Source organism: Varanus komodoensis, unplaced genomic scaffold, assembly GCF_004798865.1.
Source record: "Varanus komodoensis strain SLA01 unplaced genomic scaffold, ASM479886v1 scaffold41, whole genome shotgun sequence".
Classification (NCBI taxonomy): Eukaryota; Metazoa; Chordata; class Lepidosauria; order Squamata; family Varanidae; genus Varanus; species Varanus komodoensis.
Window position 1 is genome coordinate 6617932 of NW_025335954.1, and position 21183 is coordinate 6639114.

The following is a 21183-nucleotide window of genomic DNA, read 5'->3' on the forward strand; positions in this document are numbered from 1 at the left end:
GTTCTCCTGAGTGTCTGGCAGTGCAATTCTGCATTGGAGTTACTTTGGCTGAGGAACTTTAGGATCTGGCAGAAGCCCTGTTATCCAATAGTTAGCTATAGCTGGATTAGAGTATTCCCAGCTACAGCTATTACTATACCCTGAGTTTGCTTTGCTTTTGTAATTTAGAATAATTTGGAATTGTTACTTTTTATGCAAATATGAATTGTGGCTCTCTTAACTACTTCAGGGGCAGAATGCTGAGTGAATAAGCTGTAATCAATGTACTTGCAAGTAAAGCCACATAATGTTTAGGATTCGTTTGGTTGGAGAATCACAGAATCAAAAATATAATGGCTTTCTGTTTAATTTCCTGATAACTGTTGTGCTGGATCAGATCACTGTCCATCCAGTCTTCAACAAAAGCCACACACAGAACTCTTAGACATTCATAAGAGGGACTTTCAATTGTTGTTTACCAGATGCTAAGGTTGATCAGAGAGAAAGACTGACCTAGAACCTGGAAAATTCATTTAGCTGTTCCTGCTCATCCATCTATCCCTTCACATATCCACTTCTGCAATCTTTTATTTCATTATTCTACAAGCAGAGAGCAATCACAGTGCATGTAGGTCCTTCCTAAGCGTCAGGCAGTTCAGACAATTGAACCAAACTGCATGCTGCATGAGGACATACCAAAGCCCCAGGTCAAAGAGTAGTTCCTCCAAATATGGCAAACTCTAATACAAGGATATTTTACAATCTGTATTTAGATGAACAGTGCCTAATGTTATGGCAAATGTCTTCATATCCACCTTTTATTATGTCACAAAACCATACTGAGTCTTTGGAAAGTTGGTGTGGTTTGTAGGGGACAAAGACCTTTAAGTATCTGTCAGTATGTATTCTGTCAGCTTTCATGCTGCAAGGATAGAGGGCCCTGGGCTTTCAGGAAAAGAAAACATCTACAAAGGGTCTTCCTCTTTGCTCCCCACCACCTGTAGATTCAGGTTGTAACAGAAGAAAAATCCTGTAAATCCATGCTGAAGACTCAAACTGTTAGCTAGAAAAGCACAGTGCAAGGCTGATAAACTATATTTTTTCCAGTTAGTGATTTTTAGTCCATTGCATCTGTCAACAAGGAGGGAACCTCAGCTGAACCCAACATTCTCATTTTGCTGCTCTGCATAGCATACTACCTTAGAGACTTGCTTGTAGGATTTATGTTTCTCTATTCCAGAAACAAACTCAGCAATGGCAGTAAATGAAACAAAATGGAGTTGAAATATCTTTTTGAGAGAGTGGTGAGGAAAACAGAGCTTGTAAGTAAAATGCATAAATAAAACCTTTGAAATTCCCTTTTTAAGAATCTGCTATCCTCACCCTGAAGTACTGCTAGTGGTGGAATCAACTGCCTCTCACAGGGGGTGGAAGACATAACTATTGAAGTGCAGTTGCAGTGGAAATTTTTCAAGTGGTGAGGAAACAGGTTCTGCATTAAGGAATCATAATAACAGTAGTTACAATGTTTTGATTGCATAGATTTGATCAGCTGGTATACTTTTATTCTGAGCATCCCATTTGGAGTTGTTTAATAATGGAATAGTTCAGAGATCTGGGGAAGTTAGTGACACTTTAGGTGTGACAGGGTTATATGTGACTGTAAACAAGAAGTGTGGGTTCTACAGCCCCACACTTGTTGCAAACAGTCTTGTCCCTTACATAATTGGAGGCTCCTACAGTGATGTTTAAATGCCTTCAGATACAAGGCCACAGTGAGAAGAGCTAGAAATGATCTTTCTTGATTTCTGTACTGCATTGTTTTACTCTTTGTTGCTGGTTTTATTTTATTTCACTCTCTCTGTGTTTTATTTATTCAGTTCTACACTACTTCTGTAAAGCTAATTGAAGTGGTTTACAAACATATAACAGGATTTAAAAGATAAGCAAATAAAAATAGAATAAAACATTTAAAACAACATTTTTACCATAACAGGGTAAAAATATAAGTTGAAAAGTATGTCTTATTTTATTTCTCTACCACCCAACAGCCAAAGCACTCTGGGCGGTTTATACATTCCTATATCTATTCCTGCATATAGATGACTGAGGATCAATTGCAGGCAATGTGTTATCAATATCTGTTTTGCACTTTGTGTTTAATTTACATGTAAACTTCTGGATTACTCTTGTTACTGGAAGAATTATATAGGTACTTAGACAATTATTATATCCATAAATGTAATGAATAAATTAATAACCCTGACTATTGACCATATGGCTGGGGCTGATGAGATTTGTAGTCTAAAACATCAGGGCAGTACCAGACTGCCTATTTTTATTTCTTGGATTATTTCAAAAGATAAGTGGTCTCATGTATTTAATGGCACATCATGATGGGGAAGCAGGCATTTCAAATATGTCAAGAGCTTTGCTGGTTCCTTTATTGTTTTTTGCATCTTTGAGTACTCTGATAGAAGTATGGGATATGGAAATGTATTTCATGTTTGATCAAAGGGCATGATCAAAAGTCTGCTCTGGCACATCTGTTAAATCGGGGGTAGGCAAGATGGTGCCTTTCAACTTGACAATTAGGACCCCTGATCATTTGCCATATTGGCTGGTAGGAGCTGTAGTCCAGAACATCAGGAGGGCAGTAGTTGTCTATAGTGGCAACGAGAAGGAGGATTGGAGTTTGTGGCATCAAAATCATAATTTTAAATTCTTATTGATGCTTTTGTTGCTAAGGCCCTGATCAGTAACTGGGGCTCCACTTGGCTGGCAACCAAGAACCTGTGCAGATCTAGGAATACTGGAGTGACATGGATCAGATGATCCAGTCCCATACAGACCATGGGACCTTACAATGAGCTGTACTTAGGGCTTTGTTCACTCCTGACCCATAGATCATTTCCTTTCCTCTGCATCCTACTCAGGGAGAAATATAGAAATAGGCCCAACCCTGCTGGCCTTCCATCAGATGTCTGGTTGTCTTTACAAGCCGTATATGTGTATAAGATTACATCCATATGCTTGCTGTCAATGAAGCCTGAACAACTGTCATTCCTTGGTTCCACAGTCAATAATCTGAATTGTCACTTCATTTTTCCCTTGTAAACATGCAGATTGTAGCATTGTATGTAAGTGATACTAGTTCTCATACCATTAATGGTTTTGTATAGTTCTCTTGTTAATTATACTATAACATGGGCCCTAGTTTGACATGTCATTCTATTCTCTCAACATAATGCAATTGCTAATCCAGACATCTCCTTTCCCTACCCCCAGTCAAATTGGCTGGAAATCAGACTACTGATTAGTAATTGGTAATTCCACATTGGTAATTCCTAGACCAGTGCCTGTAAAATAAGTAATAATGCATGTTCAGAGCTCAGCAGCACTACAAATTAAAGAGAAATTACTTTGAATTACACTGTGTATATTAGTAATTCCCACGCAGGGCCAACACTCAATAAATCTTTGTCGTATCTGACTGCTTTTCTGTTGAGCTCTGGCAAGTGCTTAATAAAACAGGTTGATAAACATTGTCTGTGCTTCTTTCTTTCTCTGCCTCCCAATTATTATATAGCCAGAGTAAGTAAGCTCTCTTGAGACCTAGCTAGGCATATGCAAGTCATTGTGTTCCCACAGGGCTCTCTGTGGCATGCACCTGTCTTCACACAGTGTGGCTGCAGATAGACATGCATTGTATATCATGCACCTGTGTTTCGTAGATAGATGCTGCAATTACAATTGGAGCTGAATTTCTTCTGGAGAAAACTTTCCATGCAACTTTAGGGATTCTGCTCAAGTAAAATGCCTGAAGAATTTCAACTGGGGTAGCTTCAATATCTTAGGAGGTCTCTGTCTCAACTTAGCAGTTACTGTTTTGGTTGGTGGTGGTACTGTTGTTGCTGAAGTGAAAATGTGAGTCTCTATTTGGGAGTTTCTTCTCAAGTGATGATAATCTTGAGGAATATTAGAAGGTTTCAAGGAGACAAATGCCCAACCTAAAGTTCTGAGAATCCTCCATAGCCTTCCTTTAGGTTTAAGGGTGGCTTATATTTTTCCTAGACCAACCCTCCTGTTTGAGACTTAAGCCTAATTTTGCTGAAGTCAGAGAGCCCACTTGGTAGGGTCTACTTTCATTCTGGATTCCATTTGAAACACAGTCATAAGAATAGGCTTCCTTAATTCACATAAATGACCTTACAAGTGTCTGATTAAACCACTATTCAAAGAGTGCCCTGCCTGCTTTGCAGTGCACTTCATGATGAAGCTGGACAAACATCTCAAAATTAGTGAAGTATTTTGTGCTATTTCTGATTGTTGTTATTTGTGAAATTGTGTTCGACCCATCGTGGCGCATCTGACCCATCGCGACCTGGAGACAACAGTTCTCCAGGTCTTCCTGTCCTCCACCATCCCCCGGAGTCCACTTAAGCTCACACCGATGGCTTCAGTGACTCCATCTAGCCACCTCATTCTCTGCCTTCCCCTTCTTCTTTTGCCATCCATTGTTCCCAACATCAGGCTCTTCTCCAGAGAGTCCTTCCTCCTCATTAGGTGGCCGAAGTAATTGAGTTTCATCTTTAGTATCTGAGCAGTCAGGGTTGATCTCCTCTAGTACTGACCGGTTTGATCGTCTTGCGGTCCAAGGGACTTGCAGGAGTCTCCGCCAGCACCACAATTCAGAGTATTCAATTCTTTGGCGCTCAGCCTTCCTTATAGTCCAACTTTCACAGCCATACATCACAACTGGGAAAACCATAGTCTTGACTATACACATTTTCGTTGGCAGGGTGATGTCTCTGCTTTTTAGTATGCTGTCTAGATTTGCCATAGCTTTCCTCCCCAGGAGCAAGCATCTTTTAATTTCTTGGCTGCAGTCCCCGTCTGCGGTGATATTGGAGCCCAGAAAAATAAAATCTGTCACTACCTCCATTTCTTCCTCATCTATTTGCCAGGAAGTGATAGGACCAGATGCCATGATCTTGTAACTCAATGTAACTCAATGTATTTTTTTGTATTTTTGTATTTAATGGTAATTTATTATGTTCTATTGTATTTCAATGTATTTTATTGTGTTGTAAGCCGCCCCGAGGCTTCGGCAAGGGGCGGCATAGAAATGTTCATCATCATCATCATCATCATCATCATCATCATCATCATCATCATCATCTTAGTTTTCTTAAAGTTGAGTTTGAAGCCAATGTTGAGTTTGAAGCCAACTTTTGCATTCTCCTCCTTCACCCGCATCAAGAGGCTCTTTAGTTCCTCTTCACTTTCTTCCATTAGAGTGGTATCTTCTGCATATCTGAGGTTGTTGATATTTCTCCCAGCGATCTTAACTCCAGCTGGTGATTCATCTAGCCCCGCCTTTCGCATGATGTGCTCTGCATATAAGTTAAATAGGCAGGGTGACGTATGCAGCCTTGCCGAACTCCTTTCCCAATTTTGAACCAATCAGTGGTTCCTTGTCCAGTTCTCACTGTTGCTTCTTGACCCACATACAGGTTTCTCAAGAGACCAATAAGATGGTCTGGTACTTCTATCTCTCTAAGAACTTGCCACAATTTGTTGTGATCCACACAATCAAAGGCTTTAGCATAGTCAATGAAGCAGAAGCAGATGTTTTTGTGGAACTCCCTAGCTTTCTCCATGATCCAGCGTATGTTGGCAATTAGATCTCTAGTTCCTCTCTCTCTTCGAAATCCTGCCTGTACTTCTGGTAGTTCTCGGTCCACATACTGCTGGAACCTAGCTTGTAGGCTTTTGAGCATCACTTTGGTAGCATGTGAAATGAGTGCAATGGTGCGGTAGTTTGAACATTCTTTGGTATTGCCCTTCTTTGGGATGGGAATATAAACTGACCTTTTCCAATCCTGTGGCCACTGTTGCGTTTTCCAAGTTTGCTAACATATTGAGTGTAGCACTTCTCCTGCATTGTCTTAATCTCTTCTGCCTCTGTTAGGTCCCTGCCATTTTGGTCCTTTATCATGCCCATCTTTGCATGAAACGTTCCCTTCATACCTCCAATTTTCTTGAAAAGATCTCTGGTCCTCCCTATTCTACTGTTTTCTTCTATTTCTTTGCTCTGTTCATTTAAGAAGGCATTCTTATCACTTCAAGCTATTCTCTGGAATTCTGCATTCAATTGGGTGTATCTTTCTCCTTTGCCTGTCGCTTCCCTTCTTTCCTCAGCTATTTGTAAAGCTTCCTCAGACAGCCATTTTGATTTCTTGCATTTCTTTTTCTTTGGGATGGTTTTAGTTGTACAGTGTTGCGAACCTCTGTCCATAGTTCTTCAGGCACTCTGTCTATCAGATCTAATTCCTTACATCTATTTGTCACCTCTACTGTATATTCCTCAGGGATATGATTTAGGTCACACCTGAGTGGCCTAGTGCTTTTGCCTACTTTCTTCAATTTAAGCATAATTTTGCAACAAGAAGCTCCTGATCTGAGCCACAGTCAGCTCCTGGTCTAGTTTTTACTGACTGTATAGAGCTTCTCCATCTTTGGCTGCAGAGCACATAGTCAATCTGATTTCTGTGTTGACCGTCTGGTGATGTCCATGTGTAGAGTAGTCGTCTCTTGGGTTGTTGGAAAAGAGTGTTTGCTGTGACCATCGTCTGCTCTTGACAAAATTCTACCAGCCTGGGCCCTGCTTCATTTTATACTCCAAGGCCAAACTTGCCTGTTATTCCAGTTATCTTTTGACCTCCTACTTTAGCATTCCAATCCCCCATGATGATAAGGACATCATTTTTTAGTGTTAATTCTAGAAGGTGTTGTAGGCCTTCATAGCACCGGTCAACTTCAGCCTTTTCAGCACCAGTGGTTGGGGCATAGACTTGGACTATTGTGATGTTGAATGGTTTGCCTTGGATTCGAACTGAGATCATTCTGTCATTTTGGAGATTATATCCCAGTACTGCTTTTCCTACTCTTTTATTGACTATGAAGGCCGCTCCATTTCTTCTGAGGGATTCTTGCCCGCAGTAGTATACCTGATGGTCATCTGAATTAAATTCACCCATTCCTGTCCATTTTAGTTCACTGATTCCTAAGATGTTGATGTTCAGTCTTGTCATCTCTTGTTTGACCACGTCCAGCTAGCTTAATTCATAGATCTTACATTCCAGGTTCCTATGGAGTATAGATCTTTACAGCATCAGACTCTCCTTCCACCAGCAGATACATCCGCAATTGAGTGTCCTTCTGGCTTTGACCCAGTCACTTTATTCTTTCTGGTGCTACTAGTATTAGCCCTCTGCTCTTCCCCAGTAACATATTGGACACCTTCCAACATGAGGGGCTCATCTTCCAACATCATGTCTTTTTGCCTTTTGGTACTGTCCATGGGGTTTTCATGGCAAGGATACTGGAGTGGGTTGCCATTTCCTTCTCCAGTGTATCACGTTTTGTCAGAGCTCTCTGCTATGATCTGTCTCTCTTGGATGGCCCTGCACGGCATAGCTCATAGCTTCATTGAGCTACACAAGCCCCCTCGCCACGGCAAGTCAGTGATCCATGAAGGGGTATTTTTGATCATTCCTTGGTATAAACCACCTAAAACGGGGGCCCAGATGAAGTCTTTCTTGAGTTTATGCCTTTGATGCAAAGATAAATTGCCCAAGGCAAGATAATGAATTGGTATGGCAAAATGGAGGTTTTGCTGCTTTTACCTCTGGAAAGATGTGGATTTAGATCCACACAAGGTTATCTTGATTGTTTACCCCCTCTTTCCTCTCTTACTGCTTTTCCTAGAATAAAATCAAAACTTTGAAATGCTGAAATGTACAGCTTTGCTTGGGAAGGTTTTTTCCTCCTCTGCACCTGTGCTGGGTTTTGATTTGGGTAGCTTGTATAGCTGGGGAATTTATGGCAAGATCTCCCCCACTGTCAAAGTATGCCTATCATTAGCAGGTCCCCATGCAGTATCAGTTCCTCTTCCACTGTCATTGCAGTTGTCTTATGAGGAGTTTCATCCTTTTTAAGAAAAAAATTCATACTTGAGGTTCATCATTCAGTACCTTCTAATTTGTTGTTGTTGTTTGTCAGTCTTCAGTCACTTCTTTTGACCAAGGAACTTTTTTGGAAGTACATGTGCTGTGGCAGCAAACTTCCACCAACTATTGGTCACTAGCTTTGTCCACACTGCCTGAGTGAGAGGCATATTTTCCACTCTTGCCCATCTAACATGCCAGATGAAACAGATCTGACAGACTAATGTCTCTTATGGAAGAGAGCATTGGAGGAAGCAGAGTTTCCACAACTTGTGGTGGACCTGCAGTGATCTTCTCCAAAATCAGCTTCTCTTCATCAGTGATGACAATAAGGACTAACAACAAACTGAAACTTTAATCTAGGCAAGACTGAGATGCTGTTGGGCAGTGGTTCTGCTGACTGGATGATGGGTGTTCAACCTGTTCTGAATGGTGTTCATTCCCCTTGAAGAAGCACGTTCATAGCTTGGGGACACTCCTTGATCCATCTTTTGTCACTTGATGTTCAGGTGGCCTCAGTGGCACAGAGTGCCATCTACCACTTTTGGCTGGTGGCCCAACTGTGCCCCTATCTGGACAATGGTAACTTAGCTTTCATTGCCCTGATAATCTCTAAAGTAGATTACTGCAATGCATTTTACATGACACTGCCCTTGAAGGCAGTTTGTAAGTTGCAGCTTGTAGAAAACTTGGCAGCCAGACTGGTAACTGGGCCAGGCAGTCCAAACTTTTTGGCCCATTTGTTCTGGCTGCCAAAATGCTTCTGAACCCAATGTAAGGTGCCGGTTTTAATATATTTATTGTATTATTGTTCAGCATCCAGAAAGTTTCAGCTATTGGGCAGTATAGAAGATAAATAAATGATGAATGTGAAGGCAAGGCTATTACTTTCTCCTTTGTCGGTTATTCCTGCTGTAAACATGGGCCGAATGGAACCTCCTGACACTGGGTTGATTTCCTACTATCTTACTGGCCAGAATGATTGTCTAAGAAGCCTGATGAGCAACCTCCTTGGACCCAGTCAGTAGTTCTTGCTAAATTTGGGAAGCCATCTTAAGGAGCATCACAGATGTCTTGGCTGTCAGCACTGTTTCTTGGTTTTCCACACCAGTTATGCCTCCTTGTCTGGTATCAGAGTTAGCTCCAGTTTCTTCTCTATTGGGTCTCAATTGCAACAGATTCCTGGGTTCCATGTATTATTAAGTGGGGTTATGGGGTCAAATTGATACCTTTCCTCCATTTTCGAATATTATTCTGATGGTGTGGTCATTTGCCATACAAGTAGAAGTTAACTTCTTGGTCTTAAACAGTGCCATTTGCCGTGTTCCTGCTTATGATTACTACCAACAGTTTCTTCTTTATCATTCTGAAAAAGATTATTCCAACCAATTCTGGACCTATGGATATTATTACCACCAGGAGATTCAGAATTATCATTTTCTATACAGGCCTGTGATTTGCTTCAGTAGAACTCAAGGATACATAATTTCATATCATGATTAGTCCTCTCAAAGCTTCCTTCACTTTGTGGCTGATTTAGGATCATCATCTTCATCACCATCATCACAGTTATATGCCACCCTGTAGCCTATATGGGGCTCTCTGGGTTGCTTAGAATAGAACAAGGAAGTACACATTCCATATAAATACAATAATATATTCACACAATACAATCAAGCAATGCAATATTTAACTGTAAGGATTGCAAAATCAAAGCAAAACTTAACTAATATAATACACAATATCATAATACATAATATGTATTATGTATATAATAATATCAATGCATAATAAACTATCAGTATCAATAATAAGATATAGCTATAATCCCCCCACACACGAAGCCCATCAGTGCCTATTTAACTTATATGCAGAGCACATCATGAGAAAGGCAGGACTAGATGAATCACAAGTTGGAATTAAGATTGCCAGGAGAAATACAAACAACCTCAGATATGCAGATGATACCACTCTAATTGCAGAAAGTGAAGAGAAACTAAAGAGCTTCTTGATGCGGGTGAAGGAGGAGAGTGCAAAAGTTGGCTTGAAACTCAACATTAAGAAAACTAAGATCATGGCATCTGGTCCTCTCACTTCCTGCCAAATAGATGGGGAAGAAATGAAGGTAGTGACAGATTTTATTTTCCTGGGCTCCAATATCACCACAGATGGGGACTGCAGCCAAGAAATTAATAGACGCCTGCTCCTGGGGAGGAGAGCTATGGCAAATCTAGACAGCATGCTAAAAAGCAGAGACATCACCCTGCCGACAAAAGTGCATATAGTCAAGGCTATGGTTTTCCCAGTTGCAATGTATGGCTGTGAAAGCTGGACCATAAGGAAGGCTGAATGCCGAAGAATTGAGGCCTTTGAATTGTGGTGCTGAGGAGACTCCTGTGAGTCCCTTGGACTGGCCAGTCCTAGAGGGGATCAACCCTGACTGCTCTTTAGAAGGCCAGATACTGAAGATGAAACTCAAATACTTTGGCCACCTAATGAAAAGGAAGGACTCCCTGGAGAAGAGCCTAATGCTGGGAACAGTAGATTCCCAGCATTAGGCTCTATGCTGGGAACAATAGATTCCCAGCATCTGTCATCATAGATGGCAAATAGATGGCAAAAGAAGAAGGGGACAGCAGAGAATGAGGTGGCTGGATGGAGTCACTGAAGCAGTTGGTGTGAGCTTGAGTGGACTCGGGGAGATGGTGGAGGACAGGAAGGCCTAGAGGACTGTTGTCCATGGGGTCGCAATGGGTCAGATGCAACTTCGCAACTAACAACAACAACAGTTACTTACATACCAGTTCTGTGTGTCCTGGCTAAGTGAATTGTGATTGTTTGCACCTTTTTCCACACCAAAGATGCACAGGTCTAAGCTGGATGATTGCTGGTACAGTCAAGAAACAGGCTGCTTAATGCACCTAGGTTCACGAAGAAACTTACAGGCCCTTACCTTATGTATCAGTCTTTAAAAGCCATATCTGAGCTCCGCCTAGGACAGGGGTCAGCAGCCATTTGGACCCATTTCCCACACAAAAGAAATCACCAGGAGCCGCAAAACCCTTTTGACATCTAAAATGAAGATAACACTGCATATATCATTTTTTACCTTAATGCTATGTATATCTTCATTATGATTTAGCTGCAGCTCTTGTTCAGTCACTAAAAACTGTTATTTTTAATCTTACATTATAAACTAGTAGGACTCCATTCAAAATAGGAGAACAGCTTCCTGGAGAGTCAAAGTCAGTGCTAAAGGGCTGCGTGCATTCAACAGCAAACCCCATAAGTTCGTCAGCAGTAAAAGCAAATGAATCTACCCACGTATCATTAAACGTTTGATTTTCTTCAGAAACTTTTCTTCGATTTATCCATGGTTGGCCTACGGTGTGTGTGGGGGAGGGGGGAGCTCTAAATTGGTGCGGATCCGATCCGCAGATTGGCTGGAGATATAGGTGTGTTTAGTGACTGATTAGCAAATAAACAGTCAAGTGCTGTGAGTTGTGACAGGTCCCAAGCGCAGCTTATAACATTCAGATGAAGAAGATTACATTGGGACAAAGAGAATCTTTTCAGCAGCATTTTGTGTAACATGAGAGCCTGCAGGAAGCTTGTTTAACAGAGAAATGTAGCAATTTACTTAACTAGCTAGCGCTGGGTTCCTGAGTGGAGCTTCGAGCAGATCAACAGCTGTGCCAGCGCGTGTTTTGAGCGACGGAGCTTCAGCAGAGGGGTTCAAGAGCCACGTGCGGCTTCAGAGCCGCGGGTTACCGACCCCTGGCCTAGACTATCTTGTTTACCAGCTTCATCCTGGATTTCACTTCAGGTCAGGCCTACTTAGCTTAAGATTTTTTACTTATTCTGCTGAATCTAGCACACACAGTACTCAGCTTCTAGCTTTTACCATCCAGTGTCATGCTGGTTTGAGGGCTGCAACTGTAATGGTTGTCCCTTTCTAGTGGTTTTATTCCAGCAACTTTCTCGTGGACTCCCTCAGCCGTGCTTACCAACTGTTCCAACAATGTGAACTGAATCCAACAGTCAGGATGTCCCTCTTCTGGAAATAGGGGACCTACCTCAAAGAAATCTTTGCTACTCCAATGAAAATGGCTCTATGGCACTCAAATTGTGGTGGGTGCAGGTTCATTAGGAAATACTTTTCTCTTTTGATGGGGAAACAGACTATTCTACCTCATTTCACCATTCCTATTATTAGTGAAAATCCTTGTGAAAGTACAAGAGGACATCACAGGGTGTACACCAGCCTTGGATCGCCTCCTTTCTTTGTTGTTCAGAGGTGGTTTCTTCATCTTCCCCTCATCCCAAATTTGCTAATATAGAATCAGGGTTGAATCCAATATGTAGAACTGAGAATGCCCCACTGTGGAGTGTGAAGGCTGCATTAGGCTTGCACTCACCTGTGTTTTAGCCAGCAATCCAAAAATATTTGGAAGCCACTCACAAGCCCTCCTTGAGGGTCTCCTGTTCAAAGAAATGGGAAGTATACTTTCCCTTCATGCTGTAGAGCTTGAGCCTTCTTCCTGTCTTGTTTCCTGTGTTTTATTTATGTATAATTTATTATATTTGTATATCACTTTCTTTCCTGCAGGGACCCAAGTCAGCTTACATAATCCTTTTCATATTAACCACATAACACCCCTAATTTAGGTTTAGAGACAGTGACTGGCCCAAAGTTACCCAGTGAGCTTCATGACTTAGTGGGCACTAGAACCCTGATCTCCTGGGTCCCAGTCCAATACGCTAACCATTATTACCACTGTTTCAAAAGGGTTAAGTCTTTCTTCTCTCTGGGTTTATTTGGCTGCTATATCTGTCTTCTCCCTTCTCTCCCCTCCATGCATAATTTTGTTGCTGTTTTTTCCCCATCTGACAGTTGAATGGTTTCTTTGAGGTGCTTGTAACATTGTTCCCCCTTGTAAAACTCCTTGTCCCCCTTTGGATCTTCTCTTTAATACTGGAAGCTGTCACTGGGAAGCCTTTTGAACCCATGACTACTATAGGTATCCAATTACTCTCATGCAATGTGGCATTCTTTGTTGCTGTTACTTCAGCTTGCCAATCCTGTGAGCTTTGTGCTGTGTGAGTATATTCTCCATTTCTGACTATCTACAAAGAGAAGATTGTTTTTTGCCTGGATGTTTCTGTCTTTCTTAAAGTGATGTCTGACTTGTATCTCAATCAAGATATCACTCTGTGTATTTTCTTCTCATCACCCACTGTACTGTTGGAAGTGAATATGCATACCTTGTGTGTGTGTGTGTGTGTGTGTGTGTGTGAGTGAGTAAAGCAAGATCTGAGACATTTCAAAAGTTGTTGCATCTTTCTATATGTTAGGGGGAACAGAACAAAGTAGTGTGAGTCTCTTCTCAATGTCTTTCATCCTATGTAGGTTGTCCAAACCATGCTCCTGCCTTACCCGCTTGTGGGTCTTGAACTTGATGTTCTGATCTGAGCCAACTCCATGCACGTATTGCTACATCAACGGCATTTGCTCAAGACATTTCACTGTAGGAATTGTTCTGGATAGCTATATGACTGAAACCATGCCTTTTCATTTGACATTGCTGGAAAGACATTCAGGCTAGAGCAGGCTGCTCCTTTGGTTGCATTGTGTTGTCATCCGTTCTACACTAATGACACCAATCCACTACCGGTGAGTCAGCTTGTCTGTTACCCATATGTGTGTTGTACAGGGACCATGAAAAAGGATGACAGGTTGCTTACCTGTAACTGTAGTTCTCCAAGTGGTCATCTGTGCATTTACACAGCCCGTCCACCCTATAGTCCACACACCAGCAAGGGTAAGAGGAGAGTTCTCCTTGGACTAATGTGAGCTTTTCTCCTGATACAAGTAGCAGTTAGAGAAGGGATTTTGTCAGGAAAGTGGCAGTAGACAATTAAATTCAGAATGTTGCTTTTTTGTTTACTCCAATAAAGAACATGAAGAGATATGGAAAATATAGTGTTAAATTTCCAGTGATAGGATAGGAAGACAAATTCATGTGTATAATTGAGCCTCTGAGTCAGCATGGCTGCAGCTTGAGGCAAAAGGGGGAGAAATCGGATCAATTTAAATTTCAGGTACTATGACCACTGTCTCTTCTATCCCTGTCTTCAGGTGCCCATCACTAACACACTATTGTGCTGAAGATGTCTAACAGCAACACAACACAGAAGACACTGGAGATAATGAAAGAGTCAGAAAAGAAGCTGATTGAAGAATCTGTGAACAAAAACAAACTTGTATCCAGGTCACCAAGCAAAGAGGAACATGAGAAGGATGGGGAGGAGAGCAGCACACGACAGGAATCTCAGGTAACTGGAAGATGATCCATTGCACACACAGTCATCCTGGTTGGTCCATCAAAGCCTAGTACTGACTAAAACTTGAACTCAGCTTTACAGTGTCTTGGGCAGCAGTTTTTCTCAGTGCTGCTGCTGCTGAGTTCACTGAAGTAGAAATCCTAGAGATTATATTCCAGACCTACCATCCTCATCTGTCCCAAATCTCCTGCTCCTTTAAGTAGCCTAACTCACTCTCCTTTGCTTCCTCCCATCCCTGAAGCTCCCTCCTAGAACACCACTGTAATCTCCCTAATCTTCAAACCCAGTGATCTCATGAAGCCTTCAGCATAATCATGTAGCCTTATCCCCAAACCAGTGAAGTCTTAATTTGTCCTGGGGTACCTCAATACCATGTTCTGCTTGTCCCTCATAGGAAATCTCTTCCAGACCATTCTTGTATTTTTTCTTCTGCTCTGTAGAGGCATCCTCTGGACCTGTCACATTGCAATGCCTGCTCCCTGTTAGGCCATGATGGTTTCACTTATGTGCATCCAAAGTGTAGCACTCCTCCCTCTAGACAATAACAACCAGGGACATACCTGAAATGGTCTGTAATGTGAATTCACAAGTTGCCTGCAAAGTAGAACAGAGGGCATAGCAATGAACAGACAAGATCCTGCCCTGAAATTCTTGAAATCTAAAGTAGTAGTGGAAATCTAAAATTAAGAGAGAGTGGGGAGGAACCAAATAGATATTGATATACAGTGTAAACATATGTGTTTTTGTGTACTTAAACTTCACTCTGGGGATGATAGCTGTGACAATAGAAGGTGAGCCTTGAGGATGGAGTGGAAGAAAGAAAGGGGAAATCTTAAAAGTAGATTATTAATGCTGGATTTGGCCACAGAATCTTTCTCTAGTTGAGTTGCATTTTATTTATTTACTTGACCTTTAGATAATCATAGGAGTTTCCTGCCACTGCTGTATTTGCTTTTGGCTCAAATCTACATGAAATTAGCTTGTTTTACTGCTTTATGTTGGGGGGGGGGAGAGGTTTTTTTATATACTCTTCATTCAGCTAAAAAGCTCTCTAAATGGTGAGAGCTTGAATATGTATTGAAAGTAGCATGATTTATGATGTGAACTTGACCTACTAATCCCAGACCCTTTTGAGCATTACCTCATTAACATTTGGAAATAGGCATAGGATTTCAGCAGCCATATACTTGGCTACTTGTCTAGGGACAAGTTGCCAATTTGCCCAGGCAGACAATTATCACATTGCACTTTCCTTGTCCATCACTTACCTTCATTCTTCCCAGGCCTATCCTGCTCTTTTAAAGTTGAAAATGTGCATTTATTTTATGCATAAATGTTTATTATATACATGTATCTTTATATTATGTTTATATCCCACCTGTTTTCCTGCAAAGTAACCCAAAGAATACAAGGCAGACTCTCCATTTTGTCCTCTCAACAATCCTGTGAGGTAAGCTAGGGTGAGAGTCAGTAACTTGAGCCAGAGTCACCTACTGAGCCTCATGGCTGGTTGAATGGGAGCTAGAACTCATATTTTCTGAGTCCTAGTACAGTGCTCCAACCCTTCTATCTCATTGGCTTTCAAGTTTACTAAATATTTTTCTCATTCCATAATAGTGCATTTGGTAGATGCATTTTGTTTCTCCTAGCATGTACTCTATTTTGCATATAATGCAGAGTAGCGGTTTCACTTTCCATCCTCCCAGTGTCTTGTCTTCTCTTGTTTTGTTTTGTTTATTTTATTTTATTTTATTTTATTTTATTTTATTTTATTTTATTTTATTTTATTTTATTTTATTTTTGTAGAGGCGAACATCTAATCATGGGCATGCCAGAAAAAGAGCCAAGGTAAGAGACCTGCCTGTTCCCTTTTTCTTGGTTGTACCATTCAAAGCCACTAGGGTGGGACTTGAGGAAGAGCTTGGGTGACATTGATCCTGCTGTTATACATTTTGGCACTGAGCCCCAGACATTTTCCTTTCTATCAGTGCTCCAAAATGAGAGACATTGAATAAATAGGAATGGTATAGAAATATTATAAATAAATAGTTCTCATCTGCTGCCTCATTCTTTGCCCTCTTAACCCTTGTGTGTAGCCAAAATAGGAATTCAGCATGCCAGATTTGTTGCTTTTTACTTCTAGGTATTGCATTATTTTTAAGATCACCCCAGATTGCCATTGTGCACTACAGTTGGGCCCGGAGCTACCATTCTGAGTAACTGTTTCATAACTATGAAGCTGCCTTCCTCTGGGAGACCTTACAGAAACCTGTGTATCTTATGGAAGCTATTCAAGGACTTGATATTTGGGCTGGCTTTCAGACCTCAGGCTTGGTATAATTTCTCACTGGAGAAATTGTGTCTGCATTGACCCACTTCATTCTGCAGGTGTGAATTCATGTGACTCAGTGCCCCCATACAGAACTTTTATTGCATTGAAGTTCTTTCTGATTGGATGTTGGGAAGGTATGGAGCAGCATCCAGTCATGTGATAATATATCTGCAGTCTGAAATGATACCTCAAGAAGAACTTGGCCTTTAGTTCAGGAATAATTGGGCTTTCAGTGCTTGTAACATTTTTGCTATTTTAGATTTGTTTTAGGGTACAATTGAATTTTTAAAAAATGATTGCTGTCCCAAGTTTTGGGTATTAAATAGCTATGAAATCGTACTTTTTCTCTGAGTTAGCTTCCATTTGTGCTTGCTACATACAACCTTTACATGGAAGAAAATACTTTAGCTATAGTTCTCAAAACCACATCTTACCATGACTGTGTTTTTCCAAATATTTGTGTGTTGCCATCTCCTTCCTCTCAAAAAATCATTTCAACAAGCAGTCTGAGACAGACCTTTATTTTAGATATTTTCTTTAAGTGGTACAAGTAGAATAGCTGTGTTTGTCAGAAAGCCATTTGAAATGGCAACTGTGGAATGACATGCTTTTAATTAAGGCAGAAAAAATTTCATTGTTGCCACTTAGAGTTGGTTTAACAATCAGCAGATTATTTAATGGGATTACGTGGTGCAGGGAAGCTCAGTCAATGTATTTTTCCTTTAAAGCATTGAGTTAGCAGATACTAAGTGATGGACCTGTTTAGTGTGCTCATCCTTTACTTCTTGTGGTGGTAGATGTAAATTGTTAAAGAGAGAGCAGTTTTGCTAGTTGTTTGTCCACATACTTGTATGTAATTGGTACCTACTGCTTCACCATGTGCAACCATTGGACAAAAATGGAATTTGTAGTTCTCTTTATCATCATAATTATTACTAGTTGACTAGCAGCTCAGTGTTTCATAAAAGAGAGCCTGCATCTTAGTACAAAGCTTTTGTTTTTTCAGTCAAATTCAAAACTGAAGTTAGTCCGAAGCCTGGCTGTATGTGAAGAGTCCTCTAGCCCTTTTGTGGATGGCCCATTGGACACCCAGGTATGCCAGATTGTTACTTTCATTGATTATTCTTTCTGGTTTAGAGCAGACTTAAAAGCTAAGCCTGTAGCAGCTCATATTTGTGCCTTCAGTAACTAAATAGAAAATGGTAGGCCAGGTTAAATTATAGTATGATGTTATCAGTATTTTATTAATGGTGTTTTAATGGCAAGACCCAATGTTCTAAATATTCTCATGTCAGCAAGTGCATACTCTGGCTGTGCTATGCCAGCTTTTATTTGAAAGTAATATGTTTAGGGTTCTTTGTTTATAAATTACTGTTTAATAGTTGATAGCCAAAAATGGGAGAACTCATAGTGAGACAGAGAAAGCTTTTAATCTTCAAGAGATACTAAACTATGCCAACAGTAAGCACACTGCAGGGGAGTATTGTGTTCAGTTTTGGGCCCCTCATTACAGGAAGGATATAGCCAGGTTAGAGTCAGTGCAGCATAGGGCCACAAGGTTGGTGGCCGGTTTGCAGGGGATGCCGTATGAGGAGAGACTGAGGGAACTGGGTCTCTTCAGCCTGGAGAAGAGGAGACTCAGAGGGGATCTGTTGGCAACATACAGGTATGTGAGGGTGTCACACGGAGATGGGTAGAGACCTGTTCTCCCCTGCAGAGGAAGGCAGGACGCACTCCAACGGAACAAAGCTCAGGGGGCCAAGGTTTCATTTGGATGCTGGGAAGTACTTCCAGGCAGTTAGGACCCCGAGGGTGTGGAATGGGCTTCCACGGGAGGTGGTTGAGGCCCCATCGGTGAGGGTGTTCAAGGATAGACCAGACATGCACATGGTAGGCATGTCGTGAGTGGAGCCGGCTGGAGCTGGGGGTCAGACTAGATGGCCCGGGAGACCCCTTCTGACTTGTTCTGTTTCTATGTTTCTTTGATTTGAACATCTGCTATATTTCTGTGCCCTAAGGTAACTGTCTGTGCACTATGTATTTGTAGAGAGCCAGTATGGTGTAGTGGCTAAGAGCACAGTACTGGGACTCAGGAGATCTGGATTCTAGTCCCCACTCAGCCATGGAACTCACTGGGTGATTTTGTGCCAGTCACAGACTCTCAGCCTAACCTATCTTACAGGGTTTGTGAGGATAAGATTGAGAGGAGGAAGAGAATTATGTAAACTGCTTTGAGTTCCTTGAAAAAGTGAGATATAAATTATAACAAAAATAATATAAAATAAATAAGCACATGGAATTTAAACAGAATTCCATGTGTTCATTATTACTTGATATCTTGCTGGGAGATGGCACAGGTATGGGTTTTGTGGGGGAGAAAGGAATAGAAGGACTCTCTAGTGCTTGGCCCACTTCTAATCATTTCATTTACTTAGGTATGCCATAAAACAGGTGCATAGCATCAATAGGTGATCTTCCACAAGAATCACAGAAGCAGACAAACATGCAGGTGGTCACATGTTGCAGTGAGAGAAAAACATGTCACAGTCATGAGCCAGTCTGACCCAAAGTAAAATTCCTTCCCAGATCAAAAGAACTGTTATCATACCATATTATCAGGTTTCTGTGAATTGTAAAGCATCAATTATAGCTTTTGTTTTTTCACTAGGATATCATACAGTTACACATCAGTTGTCCATCGGACAAAGAAGATGACAAATCTGCAAAAGATGGCCCTGAGAAAGAAGAAAAAGAAAAAAATAAGGAGAAGGCACCGAAGAAAATGTTGTCTAGAGGTAAGATAATCTCAGTCTCCAGTAAAGCCTATTCTTTGAAAAGTGGGTGTACAGGGATAGCACAATGTAAGTAAATAAATTTAAATGAAATGGGGGGCATCTACTCAGTCATTAACATGAGTTAGTTATCCCTCTAACAAACTTTGTTCTACAACTTCTAGAACAGGGGTCTCAAACTCAACTTACTTGGGGGCCGCTGGAAGTAGAGTCTGGGTGAGGCTGGGCCGCAGCCAGTATTCCACCACCACGTTGGTGATGGGCTGCTCATCCCACGGCCGGCCTGGGCGCCGCCGGTGCTTTGAAGGCCGCAGGCCCCTCCCCCGTGTCCCGCCCGTCCCGGCAATTGGCCCGCAGGCCGTGAGTTTGAGACCCCTGTTCTAGAAGTTTACACCGTATGGTTTGGTAACATTTAAAAACTTAGCTCACTTAAAATGGAGCAAACCAACAATTCATTCAGAAAACTTCAGTTCCACAGATTTGTGTGCATGGGCAAAGAAGGGTTGGGACCAGTTCTTCTGTTTTTGAAGACATGGGGTGCAGATCGAAGTTTAAAATGTGTAAAAGTGTTTTGTATGGAAGGCCTCGTGTTTATCTGAACAGACATTTTGATAAAATTGCCCAAAGACATTAGGGGAACTTTCATATTGACTTTAAAGAAAGCATGCATGTAATCTTTCCTACATGATATATGCATCTTAAGGCTCATCAGAAATAGGCAGAAGGTCTGATCAGAATGAATATAAAATGGTATTTGCACTGTCTATAGTATAGCGACAGTGTATTTGTGGAATTTACTCTGGGTTCTGTTTATTTTCTGGCTGGCACTGCTTAACTTTAATTGGTGCTTTCATGTTTTGCCTCATGGAAAACAGAAGAAAAAGGTATCATGATATTATTTTTAAATGCCTTTTGTGGAAAAAGGTGTTTGCATAAGTGTATTGTAGTGAGGAAAATGATTTGGCTGTTTTCTTTTCAGATGCTTTGGTTGAATTTTTAATTTTTTTGAAATGTAAAATAAGTATGCTGTGGTGTGTGGTAGGCAAACTTTTGAAACCTGTGGACACACTTGTCAAGGGTTTTTTTCTTTCTTTCTCTTTCATTCTTCAGGGTACATTTCTCCTTGTGGTCATTTGGGGCTGCATACACTTATTTTCAAGTTTCCCACTGTTCTTACTTTCATATTTTCCCACAGTACTTTCTGTCCCCCGATGTTCCAGATTTATGTTCTCCTGCCTACCTTTGCTGGGATCACCTTAGCAGCCATGGAGCCCTAACCTAGATGTAGGAAATCATCAGATCTGGTTAGGCCTTTGTGGCTGCTGAGGTGAGCTAGCCAGTGAGCAAGGGCTGGGGAAAATATACAGTGGGAGTAATGAAATAGGGGGCGGCTTGGTGTGAAGGGGTAAGGGGCTTTGATCAGTGCTTCTGCAGACACCATGTTTCCAGTCCCTGCTGTGGAGAGATACTAAAAATGTTCTCAAACTTCCATCCCCACAGTACCTCACAACTCCTCCAGTCCCCCAGTGACTGGGAAGGGACTGTTGCTTGGTGGTAGAGCACTCTCACATTGCATATACAGTGGTACCTCGACTCATAAACGCCTTAGTTTGCGACCTAATCGGGTCGCAAACAGACATTTCATAAACATTTTGCCCCAAGTCACAAACTCTGCATTGGGTGACGATCATGAGCGTGACTGCCTTCCCTCACGGGCATGATC

At 41.4% G+C, this 21183-nt stretch overlaps 1 protein-coding gene across 16 annotated transcripts in view; it reads left to right on the forward strand.

Moving 5' to 3' along the window:
- R3HDM2 (R3H domain containing 2) overlaps positions 1 to 21183 on the forward strand; it is a 168177-nt gene that overhangs the window by 83363 nt on the left and 63631 nt on the right. For 9 of the 16 annotated variants that reach the window (XM_044443186.1, XM_044443185.1, XM_044443194.1 and 6 more), the window contains 5 exons: positions 13402 to 13665; positions 14131 to 14327; positions 16143 to 16184; positions 17675 to 17761; positions 19337 to 19463. In XM_044443186.1, the coding sequence (XP_044299121.1) occupies positions 14163 to 14327; positions 16143 to 16184; positions 17675 to 17761; positions 19337 to 19463 (421 nt within the window). In that variant the 5' untranslated portion in view covers positions 13402 to 13665; positions 14131 to 14162. Of the gene's footprint in view, positions 1 to 13401; positions 13666 to 14130; positions 14328 to 16142; positions 16185 to 17674; positions 17762 to 19336; positions 19464 to 21183 lie in introns of those variants that run through there. The other 7 variants (XM_044443190.1, XM_044443189.1, XM_044443191.1 and 4 more) reach the window with 1 other exon arrangement.